At 29.9% G+C, this 17,400-nt stretch overlaps 3 protein-coding genes across 4 annotated transcripts in view; all 3 read left to right on the top strand.

Annotated features, from left to right (window-relative positions):
* Nucleotides 1–357: 357 nt before the first annotated feature.
* On the top strand, nucleotides 358–14,888 carry LOC113522482 (DNA ligase 1-like). Its single transcript, XM_026908172.3, has 24 exons — nucleotides 358–644; nucleotides 1,032–1,202; nucleotides 1,292–1,420; nucleotides 2,759–2,834; nucleotides 6,296–6,407; nucleotides 6,786–7,009; nucleotides 7,138–7,241; nucleotides 7,606–7,660; nucleotides 7,759–7,814; nucleotides 7,895–7,946; nucleotides 8,360–8,625; nucleotides 9,101–9,173; nucleotides 9,278–9,393; nucleotides 9,968–10,065; nucleotides 10,248–10,485; nucleotides 10,665–10,771; nucleotides 10,886–10,952; nucleotides 11,392–11,522; nucleotides 12,047–12,185; nucleotides 12,998–13,081; nucleotides 13,420–13,480; nucleotides 13,567–13,688; nucleotides 14,062–14,146; nucleotides 14,389–14,888. The coding sequence occupies exons 1-24, from the start codon at nucleotides 492–494 to the stop codon at nucleotides 14,445–14,447; spliced, it is 2,778 nt and encodes a 925-aa protein (XP_026763973.2). The 5' UTR covers nucleotides 358–491; the 3' UTR covers nucleotides 14,448–14,888.
* On the top strand, nucleotides 3,129–6,286 carry LOC128201294 (gastrula zinc finger protein XlCGF49.1-like). Its single transcript, XM_052897844.1, has 4 exons — nucleotides 3,129–3,788; nucleotides 5,047–5,170; nucleotides 5,446–5,585; nucleotides 6,067–6,286. The coding sequence occupies exons 1-4, from the start codon at nucleotides 3,556–3,558 to the stop codon at nucleotides 6,203–6,205; spliced, it is 636 nt and encodes a 211-aa protein (XP_052753804.1). The 5' UTR covers nucleotides 3,129–3,555; the 3' UTR covers nucleotides 6,206–6,286.
* An 817-nt stretch (nucleotides 14,889–15,705) lies between the features above and the next one.
* Nucleotides 15,706–17,400, top strand: part of LOC113522612 (aquaporin AQPAe.a) — a 40,806-nt gene continuing 39,111 nt past the window's right edge. Inside the window, exon 1 of one of the 2 annotated variants that reach the window (XM_026908356.3) lies at nucleotides 15,706–15,883. The gene's annotated coding sequence lies outside the window, so the exon portion shown is untranslated. The remainder of the gene's footprint in view (nucleotides 15,884–17,400) is intronic. The other variant, XM_031913767.2, reaches the window with a different exon arrangement.

Here is a 17,400-nt window from a genome sequence, read left to right as displayed (position 1 = left end):
TACTTCCACAAACGAAAAGACCCATCAGTAGGTATCGATAGTATCTATGTAGTTGTGGTAGGTATAACATTGGAAAATCCATCGACAGTTTTTCACATCATTGTCTTTATTGCTACTACGTAACTACCAACTACATTTTGCAAAATTCCGTTGAGTCCTATCACATAAAATTTGATTATTTATTCTTATGCCCATGCTTATTTATTTGGTAGCATACATACTGTATGGTAGCGCAACCTTTTGATGAATAGAAGAAATTGTAAACCTAGATGGCGCTTGTAATTTCATTCTTGTTTCTGCTGTTTACCACTCTCCACCTGTAGCGCTGCAGATTAGCGTCGCCGCATTGCTATTAAACGCGTCCAATTTGTTTCAATGGCGCTAGTGTGACTCAGAGTGAAGCGTTTGGTTTGTTCTTTTGTGGAAATTTAATAGAGGTTATGGAGTAACAAATATATTTTGTACATTAGTTATTATAAATCACATGTAAAATGGAGAAACGAAAAGAATCTTTGAGTGCATTAAAACTGTGTAGATTTTGTTTATGTCAAGACAATTCCATAACAAACTTGTATGACAGATCAAGAAAACCTAAAAATGCAATTCCTCTGTCCGTCAAAATTCTATCAAGCATATCTATCGAGGTAAATTTTGTTATTATTATTTTCACATTATTAATCTTAATATTACTATTTAGTATATAATTTAGGTTACTATAAAGACGCCACCTATAATCTAAGGGGTTTGCCTACGTATTAGTCTGCCTAATGGCGCCGAAAACTCGATTTTTATCTATTATTATGTTTTTTGAGGTCTTCATTTTCCAAAAACTGAGATCACATACTTCTACATAAGCGTCTGATATAATTATTATGAGATACTGATAAAAAAGAAATTTAGAATCATTTGTCATCAGTACAAGCGCCACCTATAGCTACTAAAAAGTGGACTACATAAATAATATGAATAAAATTATTATTGTAATTTCCAATTTTACTTATTGTTATTTTAATATAACTTTTATTTTACAGATATTTCCATCAGACAAGATGCCATCATTTATATGTAATCGGTGTAGATTCTTCATGGATATTTGTTATGAATTTAAACAACTTTGCCATCAAACGGATGAGACCATCTTGAATTATATTCAAAATGGAACTCCAATGGAAAGCATTGCATGGCCTTCTCAACTTACTAAAGTAAGTATAGCAAAGTAATTTATTTGGTAATAACTGAAGTCTCTTAATTCAGTACTTTTGAATTATAATGGAATGTTTTAATATTTCAGCTGTATAAATCTGCTAAAACAATCTTGAAGGAGCCTGTGATCAACTCTATAGTCGAGGGTGGTGCAACAGTCCATGTAACCTCCCAAGAATATGACAGTGAGGATGATGACAATATGTATAATGTAAAGGTATGCCAGAACACTTATTTCAGTAAAAGAGAGAGATTGTACAAAATTTGTCTGTTTAATTAATAGCTCTGTTGTACTTTTATTTTTACTGCAAAGCAACTGCATACATGGCTGTATTTTGGTTTGAATGATAGGCCATGGCAGTGAAATTAGAGAATATGAAGGCATAACACCTTAGTACTGTGGGGGGAGGGGTTGTTAAATGTCAATATATGAGGGGTCAGCATCACGATGTAATCTGTGACATCTATGATATCTTATTTGTTTGCTTCAAATATAAAATTCTATCTTTGTATTTTGTACTGAAGAAAGCCATACACTATGATAACCAAAAATCACAAATGTATATTCTCAACATCACTATACAACCAATGAGCACATTGATCTATTCATATTACGGTGACATATACTAATTTTGACCATATGGGCTGCCAACTTATTACCAGTAGCAGTATTATTAAAAAGTACATTTTCTTTGTCTATATTTTCAAAAAAGGGGCCAGATAGCACATAATTCTTAGACTATTTCTAAAGTGAAAAAAAGAGTTGTCCTCCTCTCTTCTACTTGCTGTGCCCAACAGGGTCCATAATTAAAGTTGAAATGTTATCTACTAATTATATTATGGAATGCAATAAGAAATAAATAATTATTATTAACTTATAATTATTTTCCTTAATTTTTTACGCTGTTAACATTCTTAAATATTATCATACCTACTTGTATAACAATTAGTCCATTATCCTAAGGTTGTCTTGAAAAGATCACTTTCAGCAATATGACTTATATACTTATACAAATGTATCGTTATATTTGTTAATTGTAGTTTGCTTGTTTCCTATATTGCATAAAGCAAATAAGGTATACTCTTTCATTTATTTAAAACACAACATTGAGACATTGCTACTTTGTATCTGAAATAAAAAAGATTTATATTTATCTGTGCAAACTGCATAAAACTACTCACCAATTATTTATCTCATCATAATGGGAATTTGTTTTTATGATAATTTTTTCTGCTATATTTTCATGCAATATTTTTTACATATATGACATTTTTTTTTTCTAATTTGCTTATAATTTATGTCATTATTAAAAATTACAAGGAATGAAATAATAATTTCATTCTTCACAAAACAATACTCCAGCAATGACCATCATGACAATAATGGAGTTTGCTGAACAGTTTTATTTCTCAATAAGACAATTATTTATAATAACAAACATTTTCCTTACTAAAAATGCTGAATTCACATTTTCAATGTTAAAAAGGCAAATATGATATTATTTTTACTTTAATTATAATTTTAATTAATATTATATATAATGTTTTTTGACAGATTAATGAATTGGAAGATGGATCTGAAATGATCAAAAATGAAACAGATTTTGCCAAAGAAACAACCTCCAGGAAAGGTATTTTTTATGTATATAATTATGTAGTAGTAATAGTATTATCTTCAATTTGCGTGTGTTCATAGCTTTTTCATATTTTGTTGTTTACATTTAGCATGGTTTACTAATTATTAAACATGTTATTAACTCTTCATTTATATTTTGACTATTGTCAAACCTAATGAAATGCATATTTTTTTTTTTTTAATATATCACTTTAATACGTACAAATGAAGAGTAAATATGTTTAATTTTATCAACAGTAGTTGCTGTTTACATTTTCCTTTATTACTTCAGTTACATGTAAGTATTTGATTTGTGTACCTATAATATTATTTAATTACTATATTATACAGGATAATCTGTATTAATTTATTCCCATAACTTATATATACCAAAAGTAGCGAATTCGAAACTGGTCGGCTCTTAAATTGTTTAATTGAAATTACCGACCAACTTTCTGATTAACACAGCTAACAAACCAAAATAATTTATATGGCAGCAATAGATTCATAACCTGCCATATTAGAACAATATTGAAAAAGACGTTAAAAACATAATTCTCATTATTCATTATATGGAGAAGAATAATAGATAAAGTGAAATTAGTGGGTCCATCGTGATTAACAATTCACAAGGATTTAATCATGACGATTTCGAAAGTGTGTCAGGTAGAGTTCGATCTCACAACATATCCTATATTGCTAGCAATACTCTTTTACTAACAAGTCCCTCTCTCGGTATGTATCATTTACACTTATCACCAAATCTTATAACTCCTTACACTTTAAAATACAGTTTCTTCTTAGTACTCGTAAGTTGTCACGCAGGCTTAGATGGCGAGGTGACGTCAGGAAATACAAATCGCTGGCCATGCTCCCTGTGTGACTGCACTTATCCCCTACAACAACTGCTAGAGTTACATAAGGTCCAAAGGCACAGAGCCAGAACTGTTTCTTGCAGTCAATGTAATGCGTAAGTATCGAACCATAATTCTATATTATCTAATCCCGACACCAAAAAGGCTTTTTCATTTATGAAAAATACTTTACTAGTTTTTATATATCTGTACGCATTATAGGTATATTAATAATTTATATTACATATTTAATGCATTTCAGTAGTGGTGAATTTACTGGGTACAAAGGAATAACACCTGAGTCCTCAGGAATGGCAACGCATAGGGGGGGTATCATGGGTGAAACAGTATACTCTGTTATGTCCATGGTACTGCTCATGTCTATAGGCGACGGATACCACTTTCCATCAGGTGGGCCGTCAGCTTGTTTGCCATTCTAAGTTGTATAAAAAAAAATTTAACAAAGAGTTTATTATACTGGATAAAACATGAATTATGTATTAGCATACTTTTAAGACCTATGTCCAGTAGTTAATGGTTGAAATGATGATATTTTTAAGTAAAATTTTCACCAGTAAAAGTACACATTTCTAAAATAACTTAAAAGTTGTACACTTTTTTTTATACCACTGAGATGGCAAACAAGCATACGGTCCACCTGATGGTAAACGAGTATCGTAACCTACGAACGCCTGTAATACCAGGAGCGTTATGCGCGCATTGCCATGTCTAAGAAAACCTCTTTACCCCTCTTAAATAACCCGATGCTATAGTACACACTCTGTTCATAGACAGTTCGAAGTAATTTTTCTTATTTCGAACCATTTTTCTCTGAGAAGAATGTTCAATTTCCTTGGTAAAGTACCCATTGTTCATCAGATGACGCCATTCTTACTCAAACTGTAGTAAATATTGTAGTGGAATAAAAAATAATATAAAGAGTTTCTATCTCGACCAACAATATCAATTAGATAAATCTTTACAAACATAAATTAATCTCAAATATGGCATCATCTATCTGTATGTTAAATAAAAAATTATCTAAAAATTTAAACATTTCGATGTACAACATAAATTTCAAATACCAATAATAAAATTCAGTTTTAAACTTTAAAAAATAGGTACTCAAATAAGACTTTCACTCAACTATTTTCAGCATTTTAACAAGACATCTAATTGGTATTATTTATTGATAGAAGTGAAAATGAAATGATGTTTTTTGTCTTTACTCATATTTTGTATCAACTTACCAAATGTCTCAGATTAGAAATACTCTGAATCAAAATAATGTAACAATTTTATTATTTAAAAAAATCAAAGGTTTGAAGAAATAAATGAGAATACATTTATGATTAGTTTAAACCTTAATTTCAGTAAATTTTTCAACAAACACGATTTGGCGTCTCATATGTTAATACATTCTGACGAAATGCCGTTTGAGTGCTTGGCTTGTGGACGCAAATTCAAGCGTTTTATATTATTGAAACGTCATGAAAAGGTGAATAATAATCTGTTATTTTTTTTTTATATTACATTATTGGCAAACAAGCTTACTCCTCGTCTGATAACTTAGTGTAGTCGTTACACATAAGAAACTTTACTTTCTCCTTTTTGTCCTCATTAATACTGCAGCTTAGAATGCTGTTACAGGTTGTAATAATATCAAAGTAACATACCGTTTAAATACCAATCATAACATTCGAAAATCCATTTTTTACAATTATTTATTATTCTATCTACATATTTAGAAAGATAATGAATTTATCATTTTAGGTTATGCATAGTGATCTGTATCAGTTTAAGTGTCACCATTGTATCGTGGCATTTTTGTCTCAAGACGAATTAGAAGTACATCAAAGGAAACATGGCAACGATGCTTATCGACAACATGTGTGTCATGTTTGCAATAAAAGGTAATGTCAGGAATATATACTGTGGAAACATCATTTTAAGGTAATGTTGTATAAAAATGTTCACCCACCTGTAATTTTGTACCACATTTTATTGGTCAATAAAGTTTAAATAAATAATAAATTGAGAGCTGGACCCGACGTGGGTTGTATTGGTTGAGGGAGGTGGCACATTGTCCTATTCTGTACCCTGTACGTAAACTACAAACAAATTTATTGATAGAATCGCTCTCGCTAGCGAGGCCATGAAATAAAATGAGATGGCAACATGCGCTGTCTTATTTTTTCTTATGTGAGCGCTAATTAAAACGATTCTTTTCATAGATTCGTTTATTCCTTGTTTAAAGGGTTATAATCCATATTTCTTTGGGAAAAATGTCCAGTTTTACTAATACAACACTCCCTTGAAAACAATACAATGTTTTCGATTTCACTTGTAAATATTTCAAATTCCATCATATCAGTAAACAATTTTTTTTTACAGATTCCATGAAAGAAATACACTGCAAAGGCACATAGATATCGTACATAATAAGAAACGGGGATTTCGTTGCGAATATTGTCCAGAGCGTGAGTCGACAGGAATCAAAACCCATCACTTATTCTTACTCTCATTAAAATAAGCTATGAACATGCGCAAATAACATATAAAACCTATATTAGCCATAATTGGGAATTATAATTGATTAATGATTTTATTTTTTAATTCGCAGAGTTTTCCTCGGTATCAAAATTGACTAGACACGTTCGCTCTCACGCAGGCAAAAGGGCTTACCCATGCAAGTATTGCAATAAAAGCTTTATAAAGTCACATCACTACACAAGGTAATGCGATAAATATGTTTTACAGTTGTTATTAAATATTATTAAAATGTATAAAATTATATCCAAATCAATATAAATTTTATCATTATTGATATTAATGTTATCAGTAACTTAAATTTTAATCATACAGTCCATATCAGAAGCCCTAAAAGGCACAGCAGTTTTTACTCGATACTCTTTTTGAACCTCAGTGACCTTAAGAGACGCCCAACTCTCCCCCCCCCCCCCCCCCTTAAGGCTGGTACCATAGACTTCATCTGATATCTGAGGATGGAAAGTAATAGTGACATTGTTTTCGCAGCTCCATCACTATTCAGCTGTATTTGTATTATTATTTATTCTATATTTCACTATTAACTATTATTCGAATATTTTCAGGCATTTACGTGTTAAGCACCGCCTAGCGCTACATGGCAATCGAGGCCCCTTCGGACAGATGGAGCAATTTCGGTGCGAGCAATGTGAGGACACATTCACTACACAGGATGAACTCATATATCACTCGGCCATACACGCCACCCAGAATCTCACCTGTCCACTCTGCCAGGAGAAGTTCGAAAATGTTGATGCTGTCACTACACATATTAAGTCACATGTTAATGGTAAGTATTATTATACCATAAAATAAAAATAATCTTTATTCAAATAGACTTCTAGACTTCTTTACAAGCTCTCCTAAAATGTCATCTTTCGAAATAAGATATATAAACTGTTGACATTTCTCATGCAGGTATAGAGTTCATGTGCGACCTGTGCGAACTAGTCTTTACTTCGAAGGAAAAACTCGACTGCCATCTAACTACCGCGCATGAGGATGAGCTACGGAATTCGCAAGTAAGTTTATAGCTAAGCCCCATATTACATTACTAAATTTATATTAGATCAAACATAAATACATGTGCAGGCAATGAACATTTGTCTATAGGTATATTTTTTTCTCTCTGTAAATTGTATGCTAACAAGTTGTTACATGCAATTTCTGGTATATAATTAAAACAGTAATAAAATTTTAGCCGAGGACTCTCTCGTTGGACTGAATAGCGTGGGAAGAAAAAGTTAACGCAAAAAGAAATTATTCGCTAACAAAATGTCCCTTGTTTGCAAAGACCATAAATTATCTCTATAATTGGTGACCATAAAAATAGTCATTAAAAACTTTACAACTTACTATATTAATATATGATTTGCTCATCAACAGGACTCCTCTATGGAGATGGATGCGGAAGATGAGGATGATGATAACGGAATCAATGGTAATTATGATAATCTCTAGAAGTTTTTTTTTTCAAAACATTTTCTATAGATTTGCTAATAGATCTACTAAACTATAAATTTTTTTATTAATTTCCAGTGAAAGAAGAAGGAGACCACATGATAGTTGAAATAAAGAAAGCAGATAACTTTATGGTTAGTAGGTACATTTAACATCTATTAATTTGTGTCAATGTGACTGACAAATTAACTTATATTTTAAATTTCTCTTCCAGCTCAATGTACCGGATGAATCTGAATCCAAAATTGACAACACTAATTCTGAAGGTAAGAATCAAATGACATTATTTATCTGTTCCCTATGAGCAGGAGTCTGGCACGAAGCCAGCCCTTACAAACACTTCTTACTTAACTATCATTATATTATTCCGATTTGATTGCTTAATAATTAGCTCTTACATATGTAATATGTACAGAGTGCAATATGAATCATTAGCATCTTTTTTAGAAGACTCATTAATGTGAAACTTTTTCCAAAGGAATCTAGTTGGTATTATATTATTGGGAAGCTCTAAATTTTTTGCTCTTTTTAATTGTTTCGCTGCAAAAAGTATCGAGTTTCACTAATATTTTAAAATGATGACCTTTATTTAACAAATGATATTTCTAAAGTCCAAATCAGATTAATTAAGATCGCACAAACTGTTCTCGCTTCATATTTGATTATTGTATAATCATAGAGAGTGAATCGGAAGCGACCTATACGGAGCTGTCGACAGTAGATACTTTAGCCGTAGTGAGGAAGGAATCGCTTGTCAAAACACCCGAGAAAGTGCCACCCAAGCGGACTACAGCTACACCCATCGTATCCGCCACACCCGCCGCATCTGTTACGCCCGTCGCATCTGTCACGCCCACCGCATCTATCACTTCCACCGCATCTGTCACTCCTGCCGCAACCGCAGCCGCAACGCCTGGCAACAGTAGCAAAAATGACACTAAACAGGTTAATTTTTTAATATTATTAATTAAAACTTAACTTATTTTAATTATTAGACTGTGTTTTTAAATAAGAATTTTGTACGAAAAAAAAAAGTAAACAACGACTAAATATAGATTTGTGTCATATTTCAGTTTTATAATTGAGAAGATAAGGGTGGGGGACTTTCTATGAGCGCTTCAAACCTGATAGTTTTATAATTGAGATACCCTATAAATTAACACTAAAAATATAGACAAGGCCCGAAGAAATTTAACTCCCTGTCTTAGTGATATAATATTCCGACTATTAAACCCGAAATAGAATAGAAATAGAACGATACTGAATACAAAATTTAAATAGAACAGATGTACATTTTGTCTATTAAAATTTCTCATTCACTTCGAAAATCACTCTAACAAATATCTATTTCCAATTTATTGCCTTTGATGATACATAAAGAAAAAATAAATATATAATAAAGTTTTATTAATAATTCCAGACTGCAAGTATCCTACGTAAAGCTGAAGAGATAAAGAGAAAAGCCCAACAATCCACATTAGAAACAAACAAATGTAAGTTTTTACAGATATACAAGAACATGATTATTTGTTTTGACTATTACACACTATATTAGATAAAACTGAACAATCGTCTCAAAGCATTATTTCTTTTGTAGTATCTGAAGAAAAGAATAAAGAAAAACCCAATAATAAAGTTGAGAGCACAAACAGCGTTGGCGCAAGTGATAAATCCTTGCGTCTACTAGAAAAAGAATTACAAGACTTAAAAAGGGTAAGTATCAGTCTCTTTTACAAGGGGCCCCGCTTATTGATCACGTATCTTTTCAACGCATGGGAGGTATCACGGGCGAAACAGTATACTCTATTATGTCCATGGTACTGCTCATGTCTATAGGCTACGGTTACCACTTTCCATCAGGAGGGCCGTCAGCTTGTTTGCCATTCTAAGTTGTATAAAAAAATTCTTTTAATAAGTTTGCTATAGCAATAATTATACAAAACAAAACTTGTTAAAAAAAGATTGGCTCTAATTGTCGATATTATTCATTAATTGTTACTGCCTATACAAAGCATACACCAACAATTATTACATGCGAGCCTAATTCTATCTATTTTTATTTGCTACTGAAGCTGGTTGACAGCAGAAAATGCATATGTCAATTAGGAAGTAATTATGGTACATAATATAATAATTATTAACAATTTGTAATCTATCGCAAAATCAAGCTCATTAATTTTAACCAACATTTTAATATTACTATACATTCTTAATTTCCAAATACATTTATGCCTTAAATATAGATGAAATATCAAGAATCTTATACTGGATACTTAAAAAATTCCAGACTAACTCTCGCAGTGAACCAGCTAAGATGCCTGCAAAGAATTCAGATACATTCAGGCTTAGGCGACCACAGATTCATACATCCACTCCAAAACAGAGGTATTTATTAATTTATGAAACATAATTTCTTGTTTGATTTTCTTGTTAATGATAATTTCCCTTTTTATGATTTTGATATTATTAATTACTTACTACATTCCATTATTGTATTGTCATTTCATTCCAATTTAAAGTTTTGCAACGAATTTTAATTAATTTTTTTAATTTAAAAATATTTTAAGGCTCGATGAAAAGAAACCACAACCACCATTGAAGACAGCAATAGAAAAGAAAGTGCCTGAACGTCGAACAATCACAAAAGAGAACAAGGAGCCAAAAGAAATAAAGGAAGTCAAAACGTCCAACACAAATGTTAAAGATAATAATGAGAAAGAACTAAAAGAAAAGGAACTGAAAGAAAAAGAAGTAAAGGAAAAAGAACTTAAAGAGAAAGAGCTTAAAGAAAAAGATGCATCAAAAGTAAGTATTGACACTCTTTTATTTATCAAATCTTAATGTGAATTTTCAAGACTTAATACTGGTTGAAGTTTACAAAAAAAAATGCAATTTACTTTTTCTTTATAAATTAAATTATAATATTTTATTATATCTTTTCATCATAATTGTCTTTGCTCTTGTTAATGAAAAATATTTTTCAGAGTGTTATTAAGAATGGCAACAGTGATAAAAATAGTTCAGAGGATAACGTTCGTCGTTCCACGCGGCCCTCCAAGATCAAGGATTATGCGAAAATGATACGCGACAGGTAGGTAACGTTAATAATAATCAACATGGTACATAATATAAACCTGGCGCTTTCAAAGCAAATAGTGAGAATATACTATAGATATTAACTGAAATACTAATGTTCTTTTCACAGAACCCAAGAATCAGAAGAAGAGGACTCTGATATGGATGATGAAGAATATGATGAAAAACAAACTGATGTAAGAATATTATTTGATTACCAAATATTAATTATAACTGCGCCCTACTTATAATCGTATTTATATGTGGTAATGTGCATTTAATTACGATAATTGTAATAATGATTGATACCTCTTTATCGTCATAGTCGTAGAATACTTACGGGTCTGACAAAAATTACATATATATATCCGTCAGTATTCTACAACTATGACGATATATTGATACTAAACTTCTTAGTAAATTCAACACCAACATAATTGTTATGTTAATAACATAATTCTTATCTTTTTAAGAAAAAAATAAGAATATAATTTTATATGTTCCTAAAGTTGTCATTCTTTATTATAGAATAGAATTGGCAAAAAATATACAAGTATTTTTACGTATAAATTAAAAACTTTCTTTTTCTCTCACAAAATTGGTTACTGTATAAACTTTGTAATATTGACGTTTCAGAGTCGAGTCAAGGTACGACGCAATAAAGTGCCTCCGAAACCTAACCAACAGGCTAGTTCCAGCCCGACTGCCGTTGCCACGCCAGCCACTAGGAAGCGAGGTCGTCCGCGCAAAGACCAACCGAAAGAAGTGTTAGTAAAATGCTGTTTACACAGTTGAATTACCGATATGTTTTTTATTATAGCACATCCCTGAGAAACAAATACTGCTCATGGGCGAAACAGTATACTCTGTTATGTCTGCTCATGTCTATAGGCGATGGTTACCACTTTCCATCAGGTGGGCTGTCAGCTTATTTGCCATTCTAAGTTGTATAAAAAAAAATCGCTACTGCATACATGATAGAACAAAACAACGACATACGGTGTCTTGTTCTTTTTTATGTGTGGGTTAACAAAAGTATATTTACTCAGATATAGTTTAAAAACACTTCCAGTGCATATTTTAGACCTAAATTAAATAAAGCCTATTTTGCTCTCATTACCATTATAGAATCTTACATAAAATTTATTTCATTATTTTATTTGATGAAATTACAAATATTACTTCCGAAAGCTTTTATAAATAGCAATATCTGTGTAATTATGTTACAATGATTACTTATCATTCTAAAATGGATCAGATAATTTTAATTTATCATTTATAATAATTGCAGACCCAATAAATTAAAGAAAGAGGAACAAACCGAAGAAGATGTTAAAGAAAAGAAAGCAGAAACACCAAATGATAAAAAGAAATCGCCAAGTCCTGAAAAAGAAAATAAAAATGAAGATGCATCTGAAAATCGTGAAACGGTGAGTAAAAAGTTATTAAAAAAAATGTATCGATACTAATGTTAATAGTTATAAAATATCAAACTGCAATAATTGGAAAAGACTAAAAATATTTTGTAGCAAGGTTTTTCCAAGAGATGCATGGGGTTGTTCAAAAAGGGATTAAAGTGGTTTCTTCAGAGTCTGTAACACGCACGTAATGCCGTATTGTAGGCGTTCATAGGCTGCACTAACCACTTCAGGTCATCCATATCCTATTTTACGACCTCAGTGGTATGAAAAAAATTAATACATGACTTTCCATTTAATGAAGAACCTATTGAAATCTAAATGTAATAATATATTTGAATATATCATATTTAGGTAATTTCAATGTCCAACTCTTGTAAACGTTTCACACTCTCAAATTGCAATACCAGCGACATAATAGTTTGATATTATTTTGATAAATGCATAATATTATATCCTAATTTATTGTCATTGGCAATAAATGGCATTGATATCAATTTTAAATTCAAGAATAAATTTGCAATCATATAGACCAAATATAATACCTGTAAACATAAAAGACAGATTCACGAAAATAGTCAAAGATTGTTGTCGATCAAATGTTATACAAATGTATAACATTAGATTTTATAGTCAAATGTTAAACTGTAATGTTAACTCTATATTAAATAAAATTAAATGGAATATTATTCCATTACATTTAATTTAATTATACTTTTAAACGTATTAAAAAATCTTTAACAATTACGATAAAATCTTAAAAGGTTATCGATAAAATCTCAAAAAAAATATCAACAAAAATATAATAAAAACATTAATTGCAGGAGCCGAACAAGACATCTGATAATAGTGAAACAAAATCACCATCTGATGTTTTAGTGTCACCAACAGGACAAACTTTAAAAAAAGTATGTATAACCAATTTTATATCTAAATCAGATTACATATAGATTCATGAAATAAATGTTAACTAAACACTTATTTCATAACATCTGTCTAAGCAATACATGATAACCATGAATTCTATGATATTTTTATTATCTATAAGTACCAGTTATTTTTATAATTTGGAGTTGTGTTTCCTTCAAATCTAATTGCAACTTCGTATGACCCAAATGGATGAAAATTAAATATAGGTATAAGAGTATAGTAAAATTAATAATACAAGTAGAATACAAGAATACAAATATGTAAATAAATATTTAGTAATATAAAAACAATAATTAATATTTTATTTTAATTATAGGTACCCATAAAGGCTCTGCCACCAGGAGTCAAGCCCCTTCCATTACCCGCCACTACCAGACGTAAGTAATTTTTACCTATATCGACAATTTATTACAATGTTTAATCAGATGTTGACTAATTAAAACTTCAAACATTTTTATTTTAGCTATAGGTACTGGGGAGTTGTGCGAAATGCAAATCGGTAAAAAAATGGTCAAAGTACAAAAGATTGTGATGACCAAGGCCGAAGTTGAAGCTATGGCTAAAAAGGGTTTAGTAGAAATGAAGGTAAGTATTTTAATATTAATTCTTAAATTATTGCATATAGATAGAAGGAAACTATAACAATAATTTTGAAAATTTGTAAGTTATATAGTAAGAGACGACTGTTCTCATTGTATTAAACATAACATTTGGTATTAGCCGATATTAAAATTCAAAGATAGAATGAGTAATCTACCGCCATCTCACGAATTAATAGTTTTGCCATCGATGCTTACCAATTACGGAAAATTCAACACTAATTTTACCGTTCAATTTTCAGTATTGTTTTCAAAACATAATTATTAAAGCAGTAAACCAAAATATTTTATTCTATCATAGTAAAACACCTATAATTCTATTCACTTTTTACAATTGTTATAAAGAAATTAATTTTCAGGATGGCACAATGGTATTGAAACAAGGAATCAAATTACCAACTGCTGACCCACTCGCGCTTAAATCAACCTTAGTCGGCGAAAAAGGTGAGTAAAGAAAACGAAACTATATTATAGTATTCTTTTATACAATTTTAAGTCCATTACTGTTTCGTATTTTACTTAGTCCTTGTGGTCTTGAACCACACTTTCATTTCCCATGGGTTTCATAAGAGGTGACTAAGAGAATTATTCCCATCCAACTAAGAGAAATTATTCCCAAGTTATATCGTGATGATATAAGTATAGTGGATCTTTTATACTTTATTTATGTTCCTTTTTGCTTGCAGAAACCTTGAAAGAATCTCCAGCGAAGAAAATAAAAACGGACGAGAGCAAGAATTTATAAAAAAAAATGCTTAGTACTATACATAATATTTTCTTCAAATGAAACAATTCATAAATTATCTATATTGTACGATAAGCATATCGTATTTTGTTATAAGAAATAGATCTACTTAGTGACGTAAAGTGTGTAATATTTCCAAATAGATTTGATTAGATTATAGCCTATAGGTATTCTCGTGAAGATTCACTGATTGTAAAGTATTTAATTTCATCACAAAATTCTTCACAAAAAAATATTACTACAAATTGTGTATAACAACAAGAATTAATCTTGCAACTCGCGTCGACACCGCAAGCCACGGAAGTGAAAAAACTATATCATACAGATAGAGATGCGGTTATGTATAATCACATCTCTGTCTTTGTGCTATCAATTAGACATAAAATGAAATAATGTTAATTAAGTATATATATATATATATATATATATATATATATATATATATATATATATATATATATATATATATATATATATATATATATCTGATATTTTGTTAATTTATCACATATTGGCACATACTGTATTTTAGGTAATTATTTCGTTATTTCATAATTGAACAGTTATTCTGTTTATATAAGCTTCTAGCTTTTTCTCATAGAGCAATTTATTTGTATTGAATCAAATAAATAGACAAGTATATATCTAATTTACTACTAAGCAAGTTTTATGCATTATTTTTCTTCTCACAGCTTCTGACTGTTGTATTATTTTATATAGTTATGAAGATAAATAAAATTTTTTAATACACAATATGGAATTTCCATTCTATTCATAAAAATATTACCTTAAGATAATTTGTCTAATTTATGTTTTAGTATTCAATTATTAATAGTATGTATTATACAAATTCGTGAATTTGTTATGTACATTATAGGGTCATAGAAATGGATAAGAAAATATAATAAATATATATATTATATTTCAGCGTCTTATTTTTAAAAATAATGAAGAGTACCTACACAGGTTCCTAAGAGTTTCGGCCATTACTACTTGGGTTTCTATTTATAATAATAAATATTGTCCAAGTTTACTACAACGTAAAGATTTTAATTATAATACACCACAGCTAAATACATGTAATACGATTACGTACCTACTACGAGTACTTATCTGCTTTTTTTATTCAATATAATACCGCGTTCTACCAAAACTACTAACCCAACTACTCGTCACTAGATGTCATGTTCTGAAAGTTGCATATAATCTCAAAAGATGTCGTCTCGATAGCACTAGCATTTCCCGCCAGACTGCAAGGCGGTTTGTTCAAAACGAATTCAAACGATCTCAAAAAAGCGCGATAGCCGGTTGCGCCGGGCGTCAAACGATTTACAGGCTGATTTTTTTTAATTAAAAATACTTATATATTAATTAGTGTGGTGTAAAGGTGCTTATAAATTTACCCTACGAAGATTTTCGGCGTCCATTTTATTATCGTAAGTACAATAAGCATTTTGGAATAGACATCTGCAATAAGTTAAAATAAATTAAAGGACTCAAAAGTAAATAAAAAAATAACGCAATAATTCAGTAAAATTTTTACAATTTATTGCAAATATTCTGCCAAAAATTATTACAGGGTTATTTTCTAACGCTGTCTATAATTCTCCAAATATAGTGTAGAGCATAAAGTAATCACATATATAAAAATAATATTTTTTTTGTTTCAATGAATTATTTTAAATACTACTAAACTGCATGGGCGACTCAATAGACATATTTACTTCCACCTAATTTAATTGACAAAATGAACTATCCAAAGTATTTAATGAAATTCAACAGAGCTTTATTTTTAATATTGATTATTAGAATAAATTACATCTAAGATTGATTGTTTAATGAACAACAAAATAATTATAATATCTCATAGAAAAATTACTTGCACATAAAGAATATTAATAAACAGAAAACAAAAAAGTTAATGTTTATCATTAATATTATTATCATTATAATTGGAATTTAATTCTTTTAATGGAAAACTATATTTGATTACAATTTTTCATAAAGTGCTTACTTTACAATTGTGGAATATTCATAAAAATACATACATACAAAGTTATTTTGATTCGTGTTTGTTTAGAGTAATGTATCTATAGAGATAACGTTAAATACTTATTGTAGTAACATTCAGGTCACTGATGCTGATACATGCTTTTCACAATTGATAAATTGGATAAGATAAGATAAATCTATTATTACCTGCATAGGTGTGAAATAGTTGGCATTCTTTTAAAGACTTTTAATAGTAGATATCTATTTAAATGATCCAAGAAATTATATCATGTTAATTTTAATGTGTATTCTACTGAAATTAAATTGAAATAGGATATTAAATTTATATACGTCGTGATATGTAGAAACTCTGGAATGCGGATATCCAAAGAGTAACCAATCTGTCAACTTAATACGGATCGATTCTAAAAATTCTTTTACTGGAAGCTGTTCTATTTATGAATAATAATAACAAACCACACAGTAACCCTCACGGGAATGGTTGACAGCTGTTCGCTCGTTAACAACTTTGAAATGATTTTATTAGTTTGTCTTATAATTTTTAACCAACTTTAAAAAAGTAAATTCTCATCTATATATACTCAACAGAATTATAAAAATGAAGGAATAGTATACCTACTTATCCAGTAGTATAAAATGGAAATTGTCAATTCGAGAATTTTTTTTATGGAATAAAGGTACGGGTACGATCTTTTACCATACAAAACCCGACAAAACGTACTGACGCAGTGTCATTAAAGGAAAATTGATTATATTTGATAAAATTCAAACGACATTGTAAAATATGTACATTGGTAACATGTATTAACATTTGTACCAACATTATTTACTTGAAATAAATTGTCCATACTGCTAAAAAGTTTGATCAGATTAAAATAATCGATACTATAACAAAAATTCAAGGAAGTCTCAAACATCCTTCTGTCATTTAAGAAGCTAA

This window comes from Galleria mellonella, unplaced genomic scaffold, assembly GCF_026898425.1.
Source record: "Galleria mellonella isolate WM207_F2 unplaced genomic scaffold, CSIRO_AGI_GalMel_v1 utg38, whole genome shotgun sequence".
NCBI classification, from domain to species: Eukaryota; Metazoa; Arthropoda; class Insecta; order Lepidoptera; family Pyralidae; genus Galleria; species Galleria mellonella.
Note: the sequence above shows the minus strand (reverse complement) of the source record. Positions and strands in the feature narration are given on the sequence as shown.

Coding starts and splice junctions, on each gene's coding strand:
- LOC128201294 (XM_052897844.1), top strand. CDS start 3,556: ATGTATCATTTACACTTATCACCAAATCTTATAACTCCTTACACTTTA. Junction 5,171..5,445: donor TATTGAAACGTCATGAAAAG/GTGAATAATAAT, acceptor TTATCATTTTAG/GTTATGCATAGTGATCTGTA. Junction 5,586..6,066: donor TGTCATGTTTGCAATAAAAG/GTAATGTCAGGA, acceptor TTTTTTTTACAG/ATTCCATGAAAGAAATACAC.
- LOC113522482 (XM_026908172.3), top strand. CDS start 492: ATGGAGAAACGAAAAGAATCTTTGAGTGCATTAAAACTGTGTAGATTT. Junction 645..1,031: donor TATCAAGCATATCTATCGAG/GTAAATTTTGTT, acceptor TTTATTTTACAG/ATATTTCCATCAGACAAGAT. Junction 13,082..13,419: donor CAGGACAAACTTTAAAAAAA/GTATGTATAACC, acceptor TTTTAATTATAG/GTACCCATAAAGGCTCTGCC.